This window comes from Gymnogyps californianus, chromosome 1, assembly GCF_018139145.2.
Source record: "Gymnogyps californianus isolate 813 chromosome 1, ASM1813914v2, whole genome shotgun sequence".
Classification (NCBI taxonomy): Eukaryota; Metazoa; Chordata; class Aves; order Accipitriformes; family Cathartidae; genus Gymnogyps; species Gymnogyps californianus.
Window position 1 is genome coordinate 68,814,036 of NC_059471.1, and position 23,517 is coordinate 68,837,552.

A 23,517-nucleotide genomic window follows, 5' to 3' on the forward strand; every position below is an offset into this window, starting at 1 on the left:
CACCTCACCTACAGGATTCTGAGAAATTTCATCATGGCAGAAGCCAAGAAAACTTCAGAATAACCAGATCTTCAAAGAACTGATCACTGATACATAGTATATGCAGCCCAACGGATTTCAGTGCTCCTCTTCTTTGAAACATCAAAAAAAACTCAGCTGCTTCGCTTTTCTACTTGAGAAATGATCTAGAAATTCAGAGAAAACGTACTATTATATAGGAATGTCAATTGCTCTCGTAATTTAAAGCCCATTCTTCTACCAAAAATCCCAAATCAAACAATAAAACCACACGTCCTGAGTGTTGTTATCACAGAATGTTCCTGTTATCACAGAATCCAAAAAATGGCCTGTTACCAGCTTTGTGTTTTAGCTGTGCAGTGGCTTGCACATGCAGAATTTGGCAAAGGTCAAACAACTACCCAGTAAGGAGATGTTGAATATTGACTGCTGTGTGCCAGTTGAAGGCTGTACAGAAAACATGGAAATATTGATTTTGATGATTTTCTTGATGATGCTGGTTATAAGCTATATGATTACATTACTTTGTAACATTTGATAATCCAGCAGATCCCTTTCATAACATTTTGCTAAGATTTATTCCAATTCTCTCAGCCTAACATGAAACTTATATTTCGATTAAGTTCCCATATCCTCATGATGTGACAGAAAACATCTATCCACTCATATGCAAACTGAATCTCTTTTTGCTTGTGAATTATATGTAATTATTATATCTTTACAGCAAGGTTTAAAAAGGAAAGGCAAAGTTATTTATCATTCTTCCTCTATACCACTAGAAGCTAGGAGAGAAAGTATACATGAAGACCCAAAGGGAAGAAATAAAATCTATGAATGTAGAGTAAAAAAATAACAAGATATGGTTGTCTAATGAGTATAGCTGACTGTCTGAGCACAGATGCAGTTAGGGTCAAACATATTCGAAATTAAGTCAAATCCCAAATATACTTAATCACATTTGAAAGAGATGAGCTACAGGAACCAAAGGACCAGGTCTACATCATCTTTACCTGAATTACATTTCTTAGGACTTTGTTGTTTCATTAAATAACTAGAAAGATATTGAGTTTTGCTTCTAAAAGAAGGCCTATGACTACAAAGCTGTTTTTATCTAGGGCTTTTAGAAGATAGAGTTAATGGTACATAATTGCTTTATCAGTTTTCTCAACGTAAGTCATAACTTCAGTGCCATCAAAGATAAAGTTTCAGAAAATCGAGTTTCTCTGTAAATAGACATATGAAGCACATGAAGGAATGATGGAACAATTATTACTTTTCCATCCTACTCTTTCTATTATGTGAAGATAATTTCTTTTCAGTTTAAATCATTGAGCATTCTGCCCTAATGTGTTGTCTTCCTACAAACAATCATTTCCAAATGAGCTGGAGAACTGGAAACAGTCACAGGAGCGATCCTTCTACTTTATAATCCTTTCCTTACTACTTTAATGAACAATGATGCAATAATTGCTTTTACAGATATTTTTAACTGTTCCAAATAGTACAGACATAAAGCAGGATAAAGGAATCAGAAGTCATAAAAATCTACATCTATTCTTTCCTTTCTCTCTCAGACTCTCTTTGCGGGCATGGGAGATTTCAAAACTACCACTGTCGTTTATATCCAATGCTTTAAAAAATATACTAGAGTTGAAATCTAACGACACAGAATTCAAAATTAGTTTCTTCAGATTTATAATTGAGTCACAATTTCACTCTGGGGCATTACTTCTTAAATAAGAGACAGAAGCACTTTTCCTCCACTAAATTTGGTAATTTGAAGTCTGGAAGAGCAGTAAAAGAGAGAGGACCAGGCAGCTCTCTGCAGCATAACCATGACTGTCCCCATTCCCCTACAAGGTAATAAGACTCAGAAAGGTTCAGGAGATGGGATAAAAAAAAGTGATCTGGTTCTCCTATGACACATGGAAGTCAGAAATCATGTGGCACTTTTCAAAAGAAACAACAAAAGTTGCTGTAAAGGGAAATAGTCAGGTAATTCCACTACCTGAACCTACATTTTGGTCACTAGTTAAACTAGCCGTTTATGAGGAATTAAGCTTTAGTAGGTCCACCACGGAGTGGAGGACAAGGCATACTGGTAAGGCCAACTTCTATCTCATATGGGCTAGTCTTAAAATTTTCACTGAATATTTTTTTCTTGTTTTTTTTTTTTGTCAAAAAACAAAGTCAGTGTAAAACTGGGGTAATGACGTGAAAGAGCATAATAAATGTTTTCCATCTCTACCTCTTCCTTGCTGTTCTCAAGTAAAAAGAAAAAAACCAACACAGTAGTACTATCAGGTCAGGTCACAACTCCATCTGCTCCAGAACCCCATGAGACAGTGTGACCACTGGCCCTTTGCCCACTTCAACACACGGTCTGTTGCACTGAGCAAGAATTGCATGGTCAGATGTGTATTGCACTATGTGTTTAAGTCTTTGTGCTCTGCTTGCAATCCTTTTTATTGTTTTCCATGTCCTAGCTACATTCCATAAAGAGCTGCCGAGCTTTGTTCAGGCACAGCTTTCGATGAAAGAAGACTGGCAATGAGACGAGCCAAGATGAGAGCCTCCACAAAATCAATCTGAAAACTTTTCTTGAAACAATGTTCTGAGACCCGTCTTGTCCTTGGGCAGGATTTCTCTGTGCAAGTGGAAGATAATGCAGACTGAAGGGATCTCTTTTAAAAGTCTTACTGATTTTCATTAGGCTGGTTCATATGAGTTCTCTGGGCCCCTCAGTGGAGGATTTTAATCATACTGTGCCTTCTGCGTTACCGTGATCGCAATGCTAATCTCTGTAATTCTACATTTGGGAGCCCACTTTTCAAAGTGTAAACAACTGACACTGACTTTATAAAGAACATTTTTCCAGAGGGAACACAATGGTAGAGTCATAGAGAAGCATCATAAGCCAAAAACTGGGAAGAAAAGAAAAAAAAAAAAAAAATCAAATTGCACTAGGAGAAATAAACCATTCTCAGTTTCCTTCCCTTGTTCTGTAGAATGGGCATGAATAAAATACATGTGAATAGTATTTTGTGAAGGAGAAAACTTTGCCCCTTTCTACTTACGGGTATCAGACACAACATCTCTAAAGGAAAACTTAAAGAAGAAACTGAATTTCTGCATCTGCAGAAATGGAAGAACAGGTTTCATAAAAACAGGAAACAACATCAGTATGAGTGAAAATATGGACTCAAGACAAGTCTAATAAAATATTTGTGTTTCTCTATGTCTTAAAATCTGATGCACTGCCAAGTTCCCTAACAGCTTCTGAAACCACAGGTTTTTCTTCAGCTCTCTGTTTTGGGGATTATTTTGCTTAGCATCTCTGAAATGCTCTCACTATTCAGAGCTAGTACTTCCCTCCTCCGAGCGAGTCACACAAGGATGGCAGAAAAGACCGTCTGCAGAACCAAACTCAACCGTCCAGATAAAGCCATTCTGGAAAAAGACCCATACCTTTAAAGAAAATAACTTGAGCAATTCCTAATGGTCTTCAAACTTAATAAATGGCAAGAGCTCTGAGATAATAGTACAGTCATGTTGTAATACTGTTTAATGTCATTTGCTGTTAAGATTATTCATACAGGGATGCTATTGAGTTGTAATTCCTTGAAAAGACGATCTTTTATAAAACCTGTATTACTGAAATCCTTGTGCCTTTTACCATTACACAGATTGCAGATGACTTCATAGGATCTATTAATGCCTTGAACGACAGAATGCTACAGCACCTTACTAAATTTAGAGAAGAAAAAGAGAAAAGCCGACCTATAATTACTGTCCCTGCAAAGAGAAAATACAGGCACTGTGCCAATTCTTGCATTAACTATCCCACATCTATTAAGATATTTCTTCCACCTCAATTAATTTACATTGCACTATTAATAATGGCATAACTCCTGCACTCTTGATCTCAGCGTGCAATACCATTAACGCTACAATGCTCTAACATAGAAACTTCTATGTATCTTGCAAAAATATGACATGCATATTTTAGAGAATTTACCAAGCAGCTGAAGCTGGGATAACGCACCTACTATGTTTGCAATGCTCCCACATTTCTTCTAATATATAACACAGAGGGTCACAGAAGGACTTTAATCTATGAGGCCAGAATATCGCAAGATAATGAATTTTTTGCCCACACCAGAAAGGAACAGCATTACAATGGAACCTCTCTTAACTTTTTTTTTTTGTATTACCCTACCTACTCTTCGTAGTTTTATGTAAGAGCTACTATATTTTTATTTGCATATTGCTCATCTCTACCTCCAGTTTGAAACATGACATACTTTAGCATTTCATAATCTATCCCGTTTATTACTGAATAGTTAGAGGACCTCAGACCAAAGGGAAAAAAGTCTGTATTTCAGTGACTGTGTCATGATATGTTCTTTGGAAACAGGAAATTTACAAAATGCAAGATTTCACAGTTATGGTACTGGAGACGGTTTCTGGTACATCACAGAAAGCTGAGGACTGATGAGTTTTCTGATTGAGATTCTTTTTGCTGAAATATCACTTATCAAGGAAATCTTTTACAAACACCAGGAAAGCATTAGATGTTTTGTGTAAAAATTTAGGGTTTAGCTATTCAAGACTTCACAAATGCTTGGGCAGCTGTTATGACCCTGAGTCATAACAACTTTAGAGAGGAGATACGATCTAATCCTCATTGGAGTTCCTTTGCATTTAACAAGCATTAGTTCCCTAAGACCTGCCCTCCAACAGGTTATGCAAGATGGGGTTCGATTCTTTTTCACTTCCACCATTTACAACATTTCTCAGGGCTCTCTAACCTTAGCATCCCAGAGGCTTCGTGATCACTCTCAAAAGCACAGAGAGGATGTAGGAGAGAGGATTGTGGAAAATGCTATTCCTTCTCCCATTTTTTTCTCTGGACAGTCAATTAATCAATCAACCTAGTCTTCCACCCAGTCCACTCAGTCTTCATGTCTAAATACAAAATGGCTATAGATTGCACATATCTTTTCTATGATACTTTGTTCCCTCAGCATGTTTGCCACAACTACTTGAGACCCATCAGGCAGATCAGTGAGATCTACTACTACTTTTAATATAACTGAATTAAAAAAAAAAAAAAAAGGTGAATAAAATAACACAAGTTACATTTAGAACTAAAAGCTAAAGCACATGCTACAGAAGCTTCACCCATACAAGTATTTGTATGTTGTGGGTGACGTCTGTTGTCAGGAATGACACTGAGGGCTGAAGGAAAGAAGAGACGAAAGTTTAAGAAAGTTGTATCTTCTGCATATTAGTAGTAGCACATGTTCCAACATCCTGCTCCTTTCTTTAAGGTGATGGTAAAGGATATTGCTGCCCAGGGACCAGATACAGTCTGCAATTTCACTTTAATGGTTTACTATCAAGAGAAATTTTTTCCATATTACTATTGCACAGCATTAAGAGGAGTACTAATGTGTGATTCATCAAAGGGATTTTACTGGCCCACTCAGCACTCAACCAGGAAAAGATTCCCCATTTGGGCTTCAAGTGTTCTGAAAGTTTTGACAAATCATGTAAAAGGCAGGACCTTAATTTCTTATGACTAATCAAAAGTAAACTACATCCTCTTTAATTCTCTATGAGAGCCTCTATTCAGGGATTTACTGCTTTTTTTTTTTTCCATTTAACACTTTTAGTTAATTCATCTGAACATTTTAGAGAATTGCTTTTTAGAGAACACCTATACACTCATTCCTTTCTCATTATTCATCGTTAAACCATTTCGTTACTGTCCCAGGAGTATTCAAACTTCACAATACCACACGCCCTGGCAGGGTCTTTTGAACATCCATTTTGGGATATCTGCAGTACTCCTTAAACCAGTCAGAAGAGTGTCGGCATAGTAGCAGTCGTAGTAGTAGTATGTAAGGAAACTTTTAAATGTGGCCTAGAAATACAAAGAGAAGCTGATCCCTGGGATAACTCTGCAAATTGCAATAGAACTGCATTACCGTAGAGTTAGGTCTCCACAGATTAAGAAGCAGAAATTATCAAAATATCATGATCAAAAATGAGGAAGAAATGTTTGCATGGACATCTTATTTAGAGACAGGTAAACGTGTGTTGGTGTCCTGGTTTCGGCTGGGACAGAGTTAACTCTCTTCTTAGTAGCTGGTACAGTGCTGGTTTTGGATTTAGTGTGAGAATAATGTTGATAACACTCTGATGTTTTAGTTGTTGCTAAGTAGCGCTTATCTTAAGCCAAGGACTTTTCAGTTTCCCATGCTCTGCCAGCAAGCAGGTGTGCAAGAAGCTGGGAGGGAGCAGAGCCGGGGCAGCTGACCTGAACTAGCCAAAGGGGTATTCCATACCATGGAACGTCATGCCCAGTATATAAACTGGGGGGAGTTGGCTGGGAGAGGCGGATCGCAGCTCTGGCATCAGTCAGCGGGTGGTGAGCAATTGCATTGTGCATCATTGGGGGTTTCCCCCCCCCCCCCCCTTTTTTTTTTTGTTATATTCCTTTTCATTACTATTATTATATTTCATTATTATTATTGTTAATATTATATTTTACTTTAGTTATTAAACTGTTCTTATGTCAACCCATGAGTTCTGCCTTCTTTCCCGATTCTCCTCCCCATCCCACCAGGAGTGGGGCGGGGGGGACGGGGAGTGAGGAGGGAGCGGCTGTGTGGTGCTTGGCTGCTGGCTGGGGTTAAACCACGACAGTTGGCTTCATTACAAATGCAACCTTCACCCAGATACACTGGTTCTCCTAGAATATAATATTTTCAAACCACAAAGTCAGTATCTATATGGATGTTATCAGGTTGTTCTAACTGTTTGGAGCTCTGGACTATGAAAAAACTCGGTGAAGACCTCCTGCCCCTTCCTTCAGGCTTTCTGTGGTCTTTTCCATTTGGTTTTGCTTTGTTGTTTTGCTCTCTATCATCAGTGCTTCCAAACTCGATAGAAGAGAAATGCAACACATGTCTCGGAGCAGTTTGCACTATCAATAGCACACAGCAGCTTACCTGTTTAACAGCGTAAAGGAGGCGACCGTAGCAGTATATCATGACCATCACAGGGATGACCAAGCAGAATATGAAGAGACAGATGATATAGGATGTGGACTCAGCTGACTCCGAGGACCAGCGTACTGAACAGCTTGTACCCGCACCTTCTACCCCGTAACTGCTCCAACCGATCAGAGGTGGCACAGTCCAGACCAGGGAATAAATCCACGAACCGCCGACTGCCAGCAATGCCTTCCGGTAGTCAGCGCTGCGCTTGTTGCACAGGGTGAGAGTACTGTAGCGTTCATAGGACAGGACAGCCAGGGAGATCAGGGACACAATGCCTGCAATGAACCAAGCAATTTAAATGCTTACTTTCATTATTTTGTGCAGTATCCATTTTAAACCCCAAGAAATGAGATGCTTTTCTCACTATTATATATTTGAAGCAATAGTGAAAACTATTTCCATTATTCTCTATGCTTAAATCCCCACTGGACCTGGTTGCTCTGTCCATCATGTCAAATTTTGTTTAACTCTTATTTATCTTATATTGGAAGTTTTTCATACTTGAGAGCTATTCCTCTTCCAGGCAGGCTTTCACATTTAGCTGTTTTAGTATTACCCAGGGGAAATCCATTTTCTACATGAACTAATAAAATGTTGAAAGATTCCCTTGCTAAGAAATATTCAATTTTTAACATCCATGAGCATTTTCAAAAATTGCATTGACTTTTATACATGTAGAAGGCTTTATCTTCAAGATTGGGAGACCAAAAATGAAAGCAGCTTTTGCACTTCTGCCCCATCAGCTAGATATAGCTTCAGTTCTGACCACTTGTATACGGAAACAACAGACAACCCTTGGCATGAGTGTGATGTGGCAGGTCGTAACTTTATTTACATATGCATCACATAATCAGTCAAAAAGTGATTTAAGTTAATACTGAGCTCTAGGTGTCGGAGACCAGTTATATCCTCCAGTAGAAGATTCAAAAATCTGGGTTGTAGGACATTTCTACTCTCTCTTTCAACGTTCAGGGTCCTGACTCCCTCTACAAATCTTTATGGCTTTGCATGGCACGTTCTTAGTCATGACTCAGTGGGCAGTTTTTTGCTATTTCATATGTTTTTGTTCTCCTTGCAGCTTCCTTACAGTTCTTGGTGACACAACACTGGATACCACTTCCCAGGATTTATGACAGAAAGGACTTGTTGGAAGAAATTTAACACCATCTTTTCCCATGTGTTACAGGCCCCTCCTTCTGGTCCCGTAAGATGAAAAACCTGAATAGACCTATGTCAGTCCAGCTCTTTCCAGGAATTTTTTTTCTTGATCCTTGCCATTAGTAACAGCCAACTACACAGCAGCATTGAGATGCAGCCTGCCAAAATTCTCTGGTTTTGAGTGGTACCTACTTGCAGCAAATCTGTTAACAAAAAAGATGATCTTCAGGGGAATCCACAGCTGTAACCCATTTTTTTCCCCATTTAACTGTCAGCTTCTCCTATAGCTCCTTCAGAGGTGTGGGATGGAAGTGAGCCAGAGACTTCCCTGGGGACAGCACTAGTCTATCCTGTACCTGGGCAAAACACCCCACACACATACCCACACAGGGCACAGCAGGATACTCTCCCCAGGCACAGCATTTTGCTTCTCTTTCCTCCACAATTCAGTCACCCTTTTCCTAGTTAGCTGGATGCAGGCGCAGCTATTCCTGCCATCCAGACAATTTGCAGTTACTTTGTGCAAAGCTGGGTAAGGCAAAGGACCCGGGAATGCAAGCACTGCTTGTTGCAATAGGATGCCGTATTTCTCAGGGGAAAGGAAGGCAAAAGGGTGTGAGGAGAAGGCAACTTTTGATGAAGAAAACATCTTTCTGGTTACAAGAGCCTACTAAATTATTTTCTATATATTACTGGAAAGTCAGACCTAAAAAGTAGATACACTTACAGCTGTAAAATGACACAGCTCCACTACATTCAACTGAATTATACAGTTTAAGAGTCTCACTTTAAACCTATTTTAAGGCTAGACTATTTTAAAGGCAGTGGAGACTTTCTGATCATCCCTCATCTAATCTGATTTCCTACATAACACAGCTCTTGAAAGCACTTGGCCATAATTCCTGCATTAAACACATTTCTCAATATAGAAAAAAAATGGTGGGTTCTGAATTACAGACTCAAGAACAAAGAATCTACCGCACTCTTCTCACTTCCAGCCCACACTTATTTATCCTCACTTTCTTAGCATTGTGTCTTTCCATGCTTTTATCTGCTTGACTAAAGAGCTTCCTGCTATCAAAAACATTTAGCTCATGTAGGTACCTAAGGCAAAAATCCAGATTTTATATTTGAAACTTAGGCCTCAGTAAGGTGACAGATCTATGCATGCATTTCAGATTAGACCATCATGGACTAACAGAAAACAGTCTTGGGAACAAGAAATCTCTCCCCTCCCAGCCGAGTGCTCTACAGCAAGGTTGTATTATTCTTGCTTTACCTCTGATGGCAACTGAGCGCACAACGTCCCTGTTTTGATGAGATGGCAGGTGAGACATACTTTTGTTGAGAATATCCTACAGTCCTCCGGGTGCGGTGTTGCCTAGAAAAGCCAAATGGGGTATTCAAACTTCCCTAGCTCAGGGCCCTGCTTCCTCGAGGGCTGCTTTAGCCATTGGGCTCTCAGGTCAAGCCTGGCTCCCAGCTCTGCCTGCTCATCCCTGTGGCTGCACTACTGCCCAGCAACTTCTCATGGTTTATATTGTCACGATTTACAGCATTTATTTACACTTCTTCACATTTTTGCCTACTGCCTAATATGAGAAAGATGCTCAGCTTTTCTCATGCTGGTATTTATGATGGACGGCTTTATGGAGTGGATCTGAAGATAACCGGCCATGAATGCAGTACTGCTTGCTTTGAGCCAAAGAAGAGTCCTCTTTCTAACTGGCATAGAATTAATGCTCAGTTATTACATTAGGACCATGGCGATGTCAGCAAAAAATAAATCAAATATTAGCAATCAGACAAAACCACAAAAGTTTCCTTTAAATTATAGCAAATCATTTTTCTTCTCTACACAGAAGAAGATGGGAGACTTAATTACACACCTTGGCAGGAGCCATTTCATGTTTACTCACCTTTTATTGTTGAGTTCCACTGACATGACACAAACTACATTTTTCACTGGAGGATAAGAACTGTGATATATGGAATCCCAAACCACAAAAGTTCAGAAAAAAAATCAATATTTATCTTTTTCTTTTTGTCACAGTAAGACTTTAAGGACTGTGCTATACCTGAACTATTTAATATCACTGAAATTAATACCACTGTGCATTGACTTCTAATGCTTTCAAAACAACAAGGGAAAAAGAGGAAAGCACCGAAGGGGTAGTTCATAAGAGATATTAAAAATTAAAATAATTCAATGTGGCTCATGTGGTTAAAATACACTAAACCAGGCTAACTATTTAGAAAAACTACAAATACTTTGAAAGAATGAAACTGGTGCTTTGAAAGACCGAAAATGATGAAATAGAGACATTAAAAAAAAAAAATTAAAAACTTTTTTTCCAACAGTGAGATACATTAAATTGAATTGGCTGCAAGTAATGAAAACACCTATTACCCAGGTAAGGAAGAAACAAAAACAACAGAGGCTACGGCAACCCTCTGTCAGTTTACTTAGTGTGACCTTGCGCAGTGTACACAAAGTCACAAGATGTGCCTGGACCCCCTACGCCCCAACACTGCAGCTGCATGCAACCTTGCCGATGAAGGGCCTTCACCTTAATGCAGAAGCCAAGACTGGACAAAACCAATATAGGATGCACATCAAGAAATAACCCTATTCCAATATTGTGGTAGATTATCAGCTCCAATGTCCGTGATTGCTAAGAACATCCTCAGCTTTTTAATTTAAAAAAGTAATTTTTTTTTTTTTAATCTCACTCCTTTATCAGTTCAATAGCTGAATCCTGGGAAGATACCACTATCATTTGATCAATTATAGCAGATACACAGGCCTAATTTGTTGGACTGAAACAATATCATTTCATAACAAAGGCAAAACCAGGTTTTGCATCAGTATTTAGTTTGACACTGGGTGGAAGTAAAAAACAGGGATCAGGTGTGTAACAGTGAATGAGTTTCCACCAAAAAAATGATGATTGCCTTGCCCTTTACATGCCTTTCAATAGCACCCAGTATGATCTTCTCCATAATTTTTCCACGTACTGAGGTTAGACTAACAGGTCCGTAGTTTCCTCTGTCTTCCCTCATGCCCTTCTTGTAATCCGGTTTGGATAAAGTAGAATAAAGTTTACCACTTTTCATTGTGCCTCCTATTTTTGTGTATCAGAGTTTTCTTAATGTCATATGCACTTAACCGTTGTGGCCTTTGCCAGAAATCCTGCAGTTATCTGGTATTCTATTTCACGCCCTATCTATTGCAGTCATAGGAATTAGTGAGAATCTCAGCTTTAAAACAAAAACCAATTAAATATTTTAGAATTATGGCTCAGGAAAAGACTTGAATGTAATCTCCATAGTCTTAATAACCAGAAAACAAATTAAAAAAATTAATGTAAGTTATAAAAAGAAGAAAATAATTATAATTTTAAAGCTAATCACAATGTTTTATGCCCACATTTCATTCTTATTTTGCAGTAACATTTATGACTGGGTAGACTGCGTACATTAATTTCAAATGAGTAATGTTTTCTAAAATTGCAACAAAATTAAGTTCAGGAATTGCACATCTAAATAGAATTTGCCTCCAACAAATATTTAGGGTCTCAAGCTGGTACCTAGCCAAATAACTCCACAGGAGTCAATCACAGTGAGAAATGTAATTTGTTCCCCCAACATTTCATGCATATACAGGAACAAAGCTGAGGTTCTCACTGAGCGGTACTGAAAGACAACATAAAAATCCACTGCAGATTGCATTACAGGAACAAATAATTATTCAAAAATTAACCATGGAAATAAGTGACTTTGAGACAAGCCGGGTCTGAGGCATGAGCTTTTTCTACACAGCAATTAGTTGCAGTGAGTAGAGTGCAAGAAATTCAATTTCAAGTCATAAACCAGGACAGGCATCCATTTATAGGACTACCATCTGAGACATTATCTATTATTTACTTTTATTTAAAGATCTGTACATTTCTTCCTGGCAGCACAGCACAGAGTGTGGCTCTAGGTGAAGGGCACAGCAAATCACTGTTTTGTTCCCGTGAGTCTTAACTAAGAGCATTACATTTTCGTATTAGTTTTTGCTGGTTTACACTGCTCACTGATGTAGTAATTGGAAATGGGATGCAGCTTGCCGACGGTCTGTAGGTTATCTGAGAATCCCAGAGATTCAGCCTACACTAGGTAAATGTTTTGACTACTAACTTATGTATATTTGTCCTCTTAAAGCTCCTGAAGGTCTTTATCCTACATCATGATTAGAGTCCTGGAGCATCATGGTTGCATGACATAATGTATATCCTGCACTTTATTCTGGTTATCAAGGACCAGGGGCAATGAAAAGAAGCCACAGGTAAGCTTAGGCAGGCTGAGCTTGGAGGAATGCAATAGCACCTTCTTCAACACGACGTTAATGAATCAAAACTAAATGCAAGCTGTCACAAAAGGCCAAGATGATTTTATCGCACCCAGCCTCCATGCAGGTTGATTTTATCCACTCATAGTCATTCTCTCATAGCTTTCATCCCCTCACGCTCTCACAACCACAAGCACAAAGGTCTGTGTTCAAGAGGTTTGTCCAGGATCTCTTTTGTGCAACAGGGAGAACAAGGTACTCCAGCTATCAATTCGTCAAACCTCTTGCTTATGGATAACTCCCTGGCAACAAACTGGGTTTTGGATAGAGCTTTCATACACTTTAGGAGTTCACTGTTGTTATGAAGTGGTCCACTGTTTACGAATCCTGCCCACATGAACCTTGGTATGTCTCAGGCGAGGCTGCTGCTCCCTGTTTGCATTTCCTCATTTAGAAAGCATGTCTGCCTGGAACATACTCACCTGCACGGACACCGTCTCTTTCACAGTGAGCTACCAGGGAAAGAAATGGCAGGTGTGATGTGCTGTACCCTTGATGCCATGCTCCTCTCAGTGGGGTGCCGGGTCCTCCATGGGCAAGTTGTCATGCTCTGCTCTTATCAGCACACAGTCCTTTGGGCTTGCCCGAGTCAACACGTGTTTGGTTTTACTGCTGGGAACAGCACTCTTCATTACCTGCACAGGCTGTTCTCACTCTTCTTCTGTGGTTTCTTCAAGCGTTTACAACCCCTTTCCCTTCACACATCGGCCATACCAACCTCAATAACTCCGTGGTAAATCCCTACACTTCCCAACGCCACTGCAGCCCATGGCCAGGCCAAACCCAGCTGCCGAGACTGAGCCGGGATGAGACCCGGCTGCGAGGCCGGTGCAAGGCAGGGAAACAGAGTCCGCCTGGCCGTGCTGCTGCTGAGACCCAAGGCATGACGGAGCCAGCTGAAGCACCCCAGGTGAACATCAGACCATCTGCCAGCCACGTACAAAACGTAAGAAATCAAGGGGATAGTAAGTGCTGGGGTTCCCACGTACCATCTACAAACCCTGTGCTAACGCCAGAGGAACCTGTCAGCAGCAGAGGTTAACCAACAGCAACTCTGGCCACCACTGCTCAAATGTGTTGCTGAAGGAAGAGAAAATGGTGATGCTTCATATATTTACAAGACTCCTTAGATATACGTGTGTATAATACCTATTACTATGAGGCAGCTTTAACATAATATCCTGGTTAAGGAGATCACGTACCTGGAAGCGGAAGAGGAGCATGAACCAGCAGCTGGCAGGCTAGGACTTACCAAAAGCCATCCCTTGCACCCCTCCTGGTTGAAGCCAGGCCACCATGCAGTGGTGAACAGTGAACTCGGAGAGACAGCAAGCATGAAAGAGCAGAGTGTGGTAAGGACATTTGCAGGGAAGGAAGAAGCGCGCTCTGGTCTCCGCCTAGAAATGCTGTGTTGGTAAATACCTAACGCCAGCAGCAGGTAGGTTGCTCAGCAATGATGTTTTATGTGTCGTATGTAACACAGCTACGTTCCCTTCCCTCTAGTTCCTCAGGTTTCAGCTGATAAACCTGCTGCTCCATTAGCTGGAGAATATGCTAAAATGCTCTGTGGCACTATGAGATGGAGATAAGTGAGATGTAAAAGGAGGAAAAGGGTTTTGTGACTAAATGCACCCCAAGTTGGGAATATTGGGGAATCCTGTGCTGAGGTATTCTGCTGTTTTTTCTGGCTGACATCTTTCATCGTGCTTGCCTGAGGACTTAGAAGTAAACACAGAACAACAGCAGTAAGAAACAGCCCTCTTCAAATGAAGGCTCTTACTACCTCAATTTTAAGGTTTCAAGTTTAATTCCAAGTTGTGCTACCGAATGGTATTACATAAATATGCTATTGAGTTATACAAAAATAGTTTGATCAGTGACTCATTGCTGTTTTCAAGGGAAATAACTTTCCTGAATTTAAATGAGATCATTTCTGTTAGTTCTCTATAGAAATAAAACACGTGGAAATGAAACATAAACAATTTAAGCAACTTAAAAGACATGACCTTTCCAACATATTTGCACTTCTATATCTCCTTAGAAGCCTTTCTGAAAACATATCCTAGTATCATCCCTCAGGGACTGTGCATGAAATACAATTTGTAGGTCTAGTATTCACAGGAGAGGTCTGGAAGCAGCAAGAGGGAAAAAAGCAACAAGCTCTCTTTCTAACGGTAGCTTAATCTTCAGGCGAAATTTTGTCAGCTCTGGGCCAAAGTACCTTACCTAACACCTGCCACAGCACCGGAGACTTTATGAGACTGCACATGGAGCAATCTGTTCTATCATCAGCTTTGTTTCCATCTTTTATGTACTAGTTAATGTTAATACTAATAAGCAAAACTACTGGGCTCTGCTTGCCTTAAAGTCAAAGCATTCCTTCCACAAAAATACAATAATTTCCAACACAGCAGTTGCTGCCATCAGAGACTTCCTTGCAGGTGAGGAGGTAAGAATATTATAATGATAAAAGCAGAAACTTTCAAAAGCTGAATCACTGGGCAGAAGGGGGGGAGCATTTCTATGATTTGTTGACCTGATCAATGACCTCCTCACAGCATATGCACTTTTGCAAAAAATCAGAAACTATTGAGACACAGCATCACGGGGGAAGAAAGAACAAAACTTGTTAATTGTTTTAAAAAAAAAAAAAAGTATTCTGTTTGCTTTCTAGCTCTGAGTCTTATAACACACACTTCACTCCTACGGTCAAGACGGAAAAAGCTATCCATATACAGTCTCCAGTGAGGTCCTGCAGGTTACATCTGCTCTTCTTGCATGATACCAGAATTGCCACAAGTGGCAATGAGAATGTTGATCAGCCTGTAAAATCTGGGATAGGCAGCCCAGAATGAAACAAACTCAGTTAAACTAAGAGAACACAGTTAAGTTAGTTAACAACTTCCACAGCCACTGGTGCCAGTGGGAAAGTAGTATCAAATGAGCAAACCCAAGAGAGTAACAAGTGAGAGATTGTGAACATGGAATTTCACAAGATCATTTTTATCAAGGGTTGTTTTTGAGGTTTTTTTTTCTTTTTTTTTTTGAGACAAGAAGCACAAATGAATATTCAGAAGGGATGCAAACAGGTCTGGAGGGTGGCAGACATATGTGGCTGCTGTTCCTTCCTTGCTAGCCCCCAGAATATTATCCACTTTTTCCTTTTCCCTCCCAAAGAAAAAAGATACGTATTTTATGGGCCAAAATCCAGCTGCCAACAGATTTTGGCAGAACACCCCAAACATCTCCAGAGTTAAAAAGAAAGCCCGCTGAACCTAGAAGACTTTCCAAAGTTAAGATGAATAGACTCAAAGTGAGCACTGGCCTTTGTGGACTACTAGCCTGACTTGCTTGAACTTTGCAGCTCAGTATCTATACTTCAGCGAATAAGTAAATCACAATAAATCATTTTATGATACAGCAAAATCACAAGGTGAATATAACAACTCCTGATAAGTTCAGTGCTAATATAAGTGATACGAACTGCAGAGGAGTGCATGGATGCCTCAATAACTGACAGAAGCAGCTGAGAACAGGATGTGCTTCCAAAACTCTATTGGCTGTATTTGGATATGCCTATTAAATATTTATATAATAAACACAGAATAAATTGTCAAAGCAATCAAATATTCTTGCATTTGGTGACTCTTATTCTAGTTGAATGCTCCCACGTGTTAGTGATCAGATCACCATTTCCTTTTGATTTTTAAGGCACTAAAAGCACTTCTACTGATTTGAAATTGAGAAAATATTTCCCACAATCATTTGTTACACATTAGCAGTTACAACCAGCTTTTAAATACTGGCAGTCTAGGCTTTCAAAATACAGGCTACTTCAAACACCAACAATTCACTTTGAATAGAAATAAATACACCAATCGCTATTTATCGAATGCCTGTAATTATTTGTTTTCTTTTGCTTAGATGACTTGTAGTCGTGAGTCCATTAGAGCAGGCAATCATTCCTTTCCCTAAAGAATTCTCTTCCTGCTTAACTCTAATGGGAGTCACAGTTTAACTCTGCCCTTGAAAGAAATCACTGCGAAATCACTGTTGCATCCAAGCCTGCTGGGACAAATTGGACAGCAAACAATTTTACCGGTCCTGTTCAGTAAATCTTTCCTGCTCTTTTCTCAGCAGTCATTTCTCCGTTTCCTCCTTTGTACGACATACCCTTCTTTTTGTGTTTGGTGATATCTTCAATACAGACAGCAAGTATTACTTTTACTATTAAAGAATTACCGGTTTTTTTTCCTTCTTTCCCCCCCTTGATGAATTTTAAAATGTGTATACATTGTGCTTTAAGGGTGATCTTAATTCTTAACCGTATCTTGTGACTTAATGTGCATCACTGAGTAGTCCTATGCTTTTCTGCTACGTTACTAATATGCCTATCCATCAACGAACCAACCAACCAACAACTACTCCTAGTGGCATAAACACAGCAAAGAATTCCCTTTTGCATCTCAATGATACCAGCACAGTACAAAAAACCCCGAATATTAATTTCAGTCTCACTTTCTATATGTTATGCAGGATCCCTTTGCATTCTGGAAAGCAGGCTAGCACTTGCAAATTCAGCCTCCTAAATTGGCTGCCTCCATATCAGTGTATTTATCCCGCTGCCTTAGGGAATGAGAATAAGAAATAATGTCAGCACTAGATGGAGCTCCTGTACAGCAACATCTCCGGAGAAATCTTGGGGCTTGTGTGCATGGGGAAAGCAGGGATGGATGTACAGTGCTGGCGTAGCAGGAGGATGCCCTCAAGGCGGTCAGGTTCACTGTAGCATTCCCATGTCCACACCCACGCTGTCCTGGAGGACCTCCATCTCCTGCCAGGACTGCTCCTTTGCTTTCCAAACGAGGGGAGATCCCTGGGACCTTCCTTCATGCTGAGCATCTGCACAGATGTAACATGCAGCATGTTGTCTCAGGGGTCTTCTACATATGGGATATAGCACCAAGTAAGCTAAAAGGTGAAATTACAGTGTATTATCATCTGCCAGCCAGGGAGCCAAGCTTCCACCAGAGCACACCTAGCTAACTTCCTTCCTATGAGCCTCTGCTTTTTAACTGAATGCAACTGCTCTTTTTTAATAATAAAGAGATTTTAAAATGATTCTATCATCTGCTTTTTTCAGCAGTTACCATTCCTAGAGATGGAACACACTACAAATATTTACTCTTCTGAGTCAAGTTTCTGTCATAAGGTCTAGTGGTCAAATTGGTTTTTATAATAACTAGCTATTAACTGGTCAATAACTAGTCATATCTGATCATACGAATGCAGTGTCAAAATATGTAGACCAGTCTTTACACTGCCCTTGGGCCAAGAGTTTCCTGGGCAGTTTTACAACCCAACAACCTCACATGCTATGGAGGTGGGATGAAAGACTGGAGAAGGCTGCTCCTATTTCTAGTCAAGATGACTGCTGGCTAAAGGACGTGCAGTGAGAAGAAGCAACATCCTCCATTCCTTAGCCCCTCACAAGGACCTCAGAAGAGGAGATCTTTTGCTACATCCGTTAAGAAATGGTTTGTAACCAATGCAGACAGAAATCCATTGCAGTACATTTCATCCAACTGATAAGTCTAATCTGCAACACTGGACAGATTGGTGGAAATTGCACTAGAGAATATACTAGTGGATGCATTAGGAGGTATGAGATATTGGGACAAGCCAGCATGGCTAGCATGGAGGGAAGCTATGCCTTACCAATTCATAAGAGGTTCTTGGCAGTGCAATGCAAATGGGGGTGATACATTCAATAAAGCCTACTTGGATTTCCAAACAACTTTGACTAGCCCAAAAGCTCTTAAGGATAGTAAGCTGCCTTGCAATAACAGAAATCTTCACGTGGATAAATAATTGATTAGAGGCAGGAAATAAAGAACAGGAGAAAATAATTAGTTTTCTCAGTGGAAACTGTGGCCAGTAAAGTCCCCTATGGATCTGTGCTAGGCCCTGGGTTATTCATCACATTAATAAATGATCTGGAAAAGACGGTAAAGAGTGAAATTTGCTGATTATACTATGCTGAATAACTCAAAATCAACAAAAGCTGACTGCGAAGTACTGCAGAACAACCGCATGAAACTGAGTCACCGAGCAGATGAAATGCAATACTGATGTAAACTGCCATATGTGGAGAAAAACAGTCCCAGCTTTAAATACACAGGGATTGTTTCTGACTGACTTACTGCTCTGCAAAGAGTTACGACAGATAGCTTTATGCAAACCTCTTCCAGTAAGCAGCAATGCTCAGCAGCATTTAGAAAAGCAAACATCAGGGCTTATTAGAAAAGGAAAACAGAGAAAATAAGAGAAAACATGAAAAGGTGGATGGGGAAGATTATTTAGTGTTTCTCATAATACAAGAACTGGGTTTTCAAATGAAACCATCAGGTTGCAGACTCAGAATTAACAAACAGGAGAAGGTACTTTTCTTTGCATAGTACATAGTTAATAAGTGGAATTCCTTGACATATTATATGTGCATGCCAAAATTTTGCAGGATTCCCGAGAGCAAGCGGCATGGGAGATAAATCCAGGAAGACCTGTTAGACTCAGAAGTACTACTTCAGGGATGAAGTCCCTACACCACAAATCACGGGCTGCTGGGACTACGTACTGGAAAAATATCATTGGACGCTGAAAGTTATCCTAACTTTAGTATTCTAGAAGCATAGCTGGGCAACATATTTTGAATGGCAAATACTTAGTACGGATATACACAACCCTTTGCAAGGCACAACTATTATTTAGTTATTAAAGTGATAAGAAGAAACAATTACAGCACAGTAAGAAGCAATTACCTGCTTGTAACTACTATTAATATTTTTTTCCCAAAGGTCTGAGTACCCCCAACCCCAGAAAAGATACTAACACTTGTAAAACTCCTACTCATTCTCATCCTCAAATTCCTTGTTAAACAGCCCTTGATGCACTGACCAATAGAGAAAAACTGTTACATGGAGCAAACCAGATGGTGGTATGTCTACTGCTCTTATCACAAAGAATATTAAGCTATGGCTTTGTCTTGGCTCATAACCTGCTTTCTACCCATTAGAAAAAGCCCATTTAAATCCTGACTGGCATATTTATCTGGCAGCTTTTCATCCTACTCCTCTGATGCAGTCTTCGCAAGGATATTAAATAGAAATACACTTTCAGTTTTAAGAAATACACACAGTAAAGCAATCTTCAACATCCTCACGCAGCCATTGCTGGACCTTGGCCCTCTTGTGCTGCCACAAGCTCTTTCTCTGAAAACTGAGCAGACCAAAAACAGAGCAAAATTTGGCAGTTCAGATAAATTAAGGCAAACTGCTGGGATTTATTACAAAGACTTGCATAGAGAAGAGCTGCTGTGTGCACCACAGTCAGTGTACAGAACATATACATAATACACACCCAAATACCATGTAAATACTCCACCCTTCCATTAAGGGGCAGAATTTGTAACCCCTCATCCCTACGATATTACTTGCTACCCTAGAACTGTTTCTAATCAACTCCTGCTGAACTCAGACCGAGGCAGATGGCTCAGCCACAGGGATGGCCATCAGCCTCCCGTGCAGTGCTCGCTCTGCTGCCGGAGGCGGAGGGGAAGGCAGTGCTCCCGACCACCACGCGAGATCCCTGCTCCAGGATACTCTGCCTTGTGCTGCCTGCTGCACAGCTCGCTAACAGCTTGCATAATTTCATTAGGGTGATTAAACATGTCAGTGTAAAGAGGTCCCCCGGTAACTTCATAAACAGCCTGAACGCAGAACAGAAATTACCCACAAACTGTAAATTTGGCAAACAATAATGCTTCAGTGTGCATATGCACGTAAGAATTAAGTCTAATGCAGACGCAACTGTATTCAACCATTGTGTGTTCTAAAATTTTCATAAGGACGAGTTAAAGGGGATTATCTATGTTTTTGTAAAATTCATACCATTTCTTAGCTCAAAGCAAATCTTGCCAGATGTTAGTGTGCTATTTCAGTACTATCTCAAAGGTCTGTACTAGACTCAGACAACATTTAGATATCAAGCAATAAAACGCCATGTATGTGAATTAACTAATGGTTTTGAATCTTAGAAATTGTTAGAGTCCTAATGTAAGTAAAGTTTTACATTGCTGTTCATTTTTAAAGATGATCAAACTATTCCTTATGAAAAAATTTCACAATCAAGTCAGCTTTTTTCTACCCTTTTGTCCTGATAGTTATTTGGCCCTGAACAAATTTCTATTGTTATAAATCTCTACAAAAATAATTCAGCATAAAACAGTTTCCATCTATTGACTCATCTGAAGCCTGATTGTTCATCTACTATTTCTGCTCTGGATTGCACTAGTGAAACCAATAGAAACAACAGAACAATAGGGAAAAAAAAAAGAAACAGAATAGAAAATACAATTGAAAAACAACACTAGAAAATGAGCACATGGTGAATGACTGCCTCTAATAAAACACTGTGAAATACATGGAAAGATTTACAGCTTACCCCAGTGAGTCACTAGCCTTCTGCATTGTGGCTTCTATACTTTCATAAGGAACAGCAGAAGTTTGTATCTGGCCATAGGATGAGAGTGTACTTCCAACATACTGGCATCTGTCTGTGAAATGGGTTTAAGAAACCACAAACAGAAGTAACGTAATCTTACCACATTTTGGGAAGACTTGTTGGCTGAAATTGGCCAGAGCAATTGAGCCCGATGCTGATAGCTGGCACGAGAAACCTTCAGCTGAAGCATGTGAAGTCTGGCACTGTTGTAACACAGTAGTTTTAAAGATGGTGCCCAGGTGACCTTGGTTAGAGGCATGACCATCTGGACCACTGAGAGATGAGAGGGGAGTCGAGCAGCCCCAGGGAACCTGAGGCTTCACCCTTGTACGGGGTGAACGCTCGCTCATCCGCCTCCCCTGATCCGCACTGGGCCAGCACGGCATGGGGAGAGAGAGGGGTAACCAGGTCCCAAACCACTCAGGAGTCAAAGCACAGGGACACTTCACAGAAAAGTAACAGTGGGATGTCAGGGGCAGGAAGCGGCTACCTGCAGTGGTGCTCCCTTGCATTTGCCGTCTGCAGATATCAAATGCTCCTCCTGCCTGTATCAATTATGGAAAAATTTACAGCAGCCAGAGGTCATTTTGACTTAGTATTTAAAAAAAAAAAAACCCAAAAAAAACCCCAAAAAACCCCCACACAACAAAATCAAACCCACAAACCTTCCAGTAATAGGAGGCATTTGGATTATTTAAGTAGTGAATCATGTTAGCTGTGAAATTAACAGAAACAATAAGTGGTCCACGAATCAATAGAGGCTGTAGTTTATTAACTTATTAGACATTTACTGAATCTCTGGCTTCAGAAACAGCTTCTCAACTAGTGTTGATACCTAGAAAAATACAAATGTACACAGGATAGCTCCAGCTTTCAAAGAAACTTATTTTTCCACGTCAGCACACTCTTTTAATAAATTACTGCAAATTATTTTCTCATCTTAATAGACTTTTCTAATCAGAAAAGTGGGAGACACACTAACAGAAAAAAAAAAAAAAACAAAAAACCCTAGTGATTACTTTAAGTGTCAAGTATTGGCCACGGCTGAGAAAAGGGGGGAAAACGAAATTGCTAGTTATTACCTATTATTGTGTCATTATTTGGAACTATGCCAATGGTCCTGTATCCCTTTTATCACTGAAAAGCCTGTAAGTATTTATCTGCTTACTAGACTGGAAGATGTAGCATTCTGCTTAAATGCTTCCTAAAAAGAAATGGACATAGAAAATGAATGTCATCAGTTAAGAAAAAGCCACTAGGTATATAACTTGGATTTAAACACCCAGAGATAATATCCTCTCTCTGGTAGACTGCAGGGACTACAAGAGAAGTTTAAAAGTCTTCCAAAAAATTATCAAATTCCGTTCAGGTGTGTCAGCATGCAAATGGTCTTAAGAGTTACTAGAGATTATTAAACACCTAGTTAAATAGAATATGATTTAATAGCCTTTCACAAGCAAAATCCATTGCTCTCTAATATACTTCTTTGGATTGAATATTCCTTATTTACTGGGCTCTAGTTTATTTCGTTTTACCCACTTAGAGACCAGAAAGCCAACTACATTTTAATAACATACTTCTTCACACGTGTGTGACTGACTACTGGCACAGCTAGTTTCTGCTTTTTCCTAAAGTAATAGAAAACCAACATCAGGCATAGCGTTGCCTGGGTTAATGCCGTGACCCAGGATTAGGGAAATGGGTCTGCAAATGCAAATGATTAAATTTAACTCTTGACAGAAATGCTGTTCCATCATCTCCAACACAGCTTACAGCCATGACCTTTTAGACTCAATTCACCATCAGGATAATTTTGCAAGAAATCCAATGTGGTCTTTGCCTTTAAGCTCCTATTCCAGGTCTCTATGTAAAGTGATGTTATTTGTGTACTTCCTTGCATAAAGTCCTTAGCGTTCTGCAACACGTGGCCATAACGTAGAGCGATGTCCCAGAACCAAAAATATGCAACTGAACTGCAAGCGTGGCTGCTCAATACGGAAGCATCAAACATTGGCAGAAATTTGTAGTCACTTGCACATGCACAGAAACATCACAGACTTTGGGCACGGGTAGAACATTTTTTACAGAACGTAAGTTGGGAATACATGGACCACTACCTATGCAAAAAAAATGCCAAAGAAGTTATCAATTTCCTTACAGAATTCTTCTGTCCTGTCCCTCTTTCCAGGGACACGTAACACAAGCTGCTGTCCACCCTTCCCTGTTGATGTCTCTGCATGTTTTTTGCTGTTTTCTTTTGGTCAGGCATAAGGAAAATAGACTCTAGATTATCATACAACAAAACACAGCAGAAAACGT

The 23,517-nt window shown here is 39.9% G+C and overlaps 1 protein-coding gene across 1 annotated transcript in view; it reads right to left on the reverse strand.

Annotated features, from left to right (window-relative positions):
- Nucleotides 1-23,517, reverse strand: part of LOC127024554 (pinopsin-like) — an 89,410-nt gene that overhangs the window by 57,049 nt on the left and 8,844 nt on the right. The window contains exon 2 of the mRNA XM_050909162.1: nt 7,038-7,363. Within this exon, the coding sequence (XP_050765119.1) occupies nt 7,038-7,363 (326 nt within the window). The remainder of the gene's footprint in view (nt 1-7,037; nt 7,364-23,517) is intronic.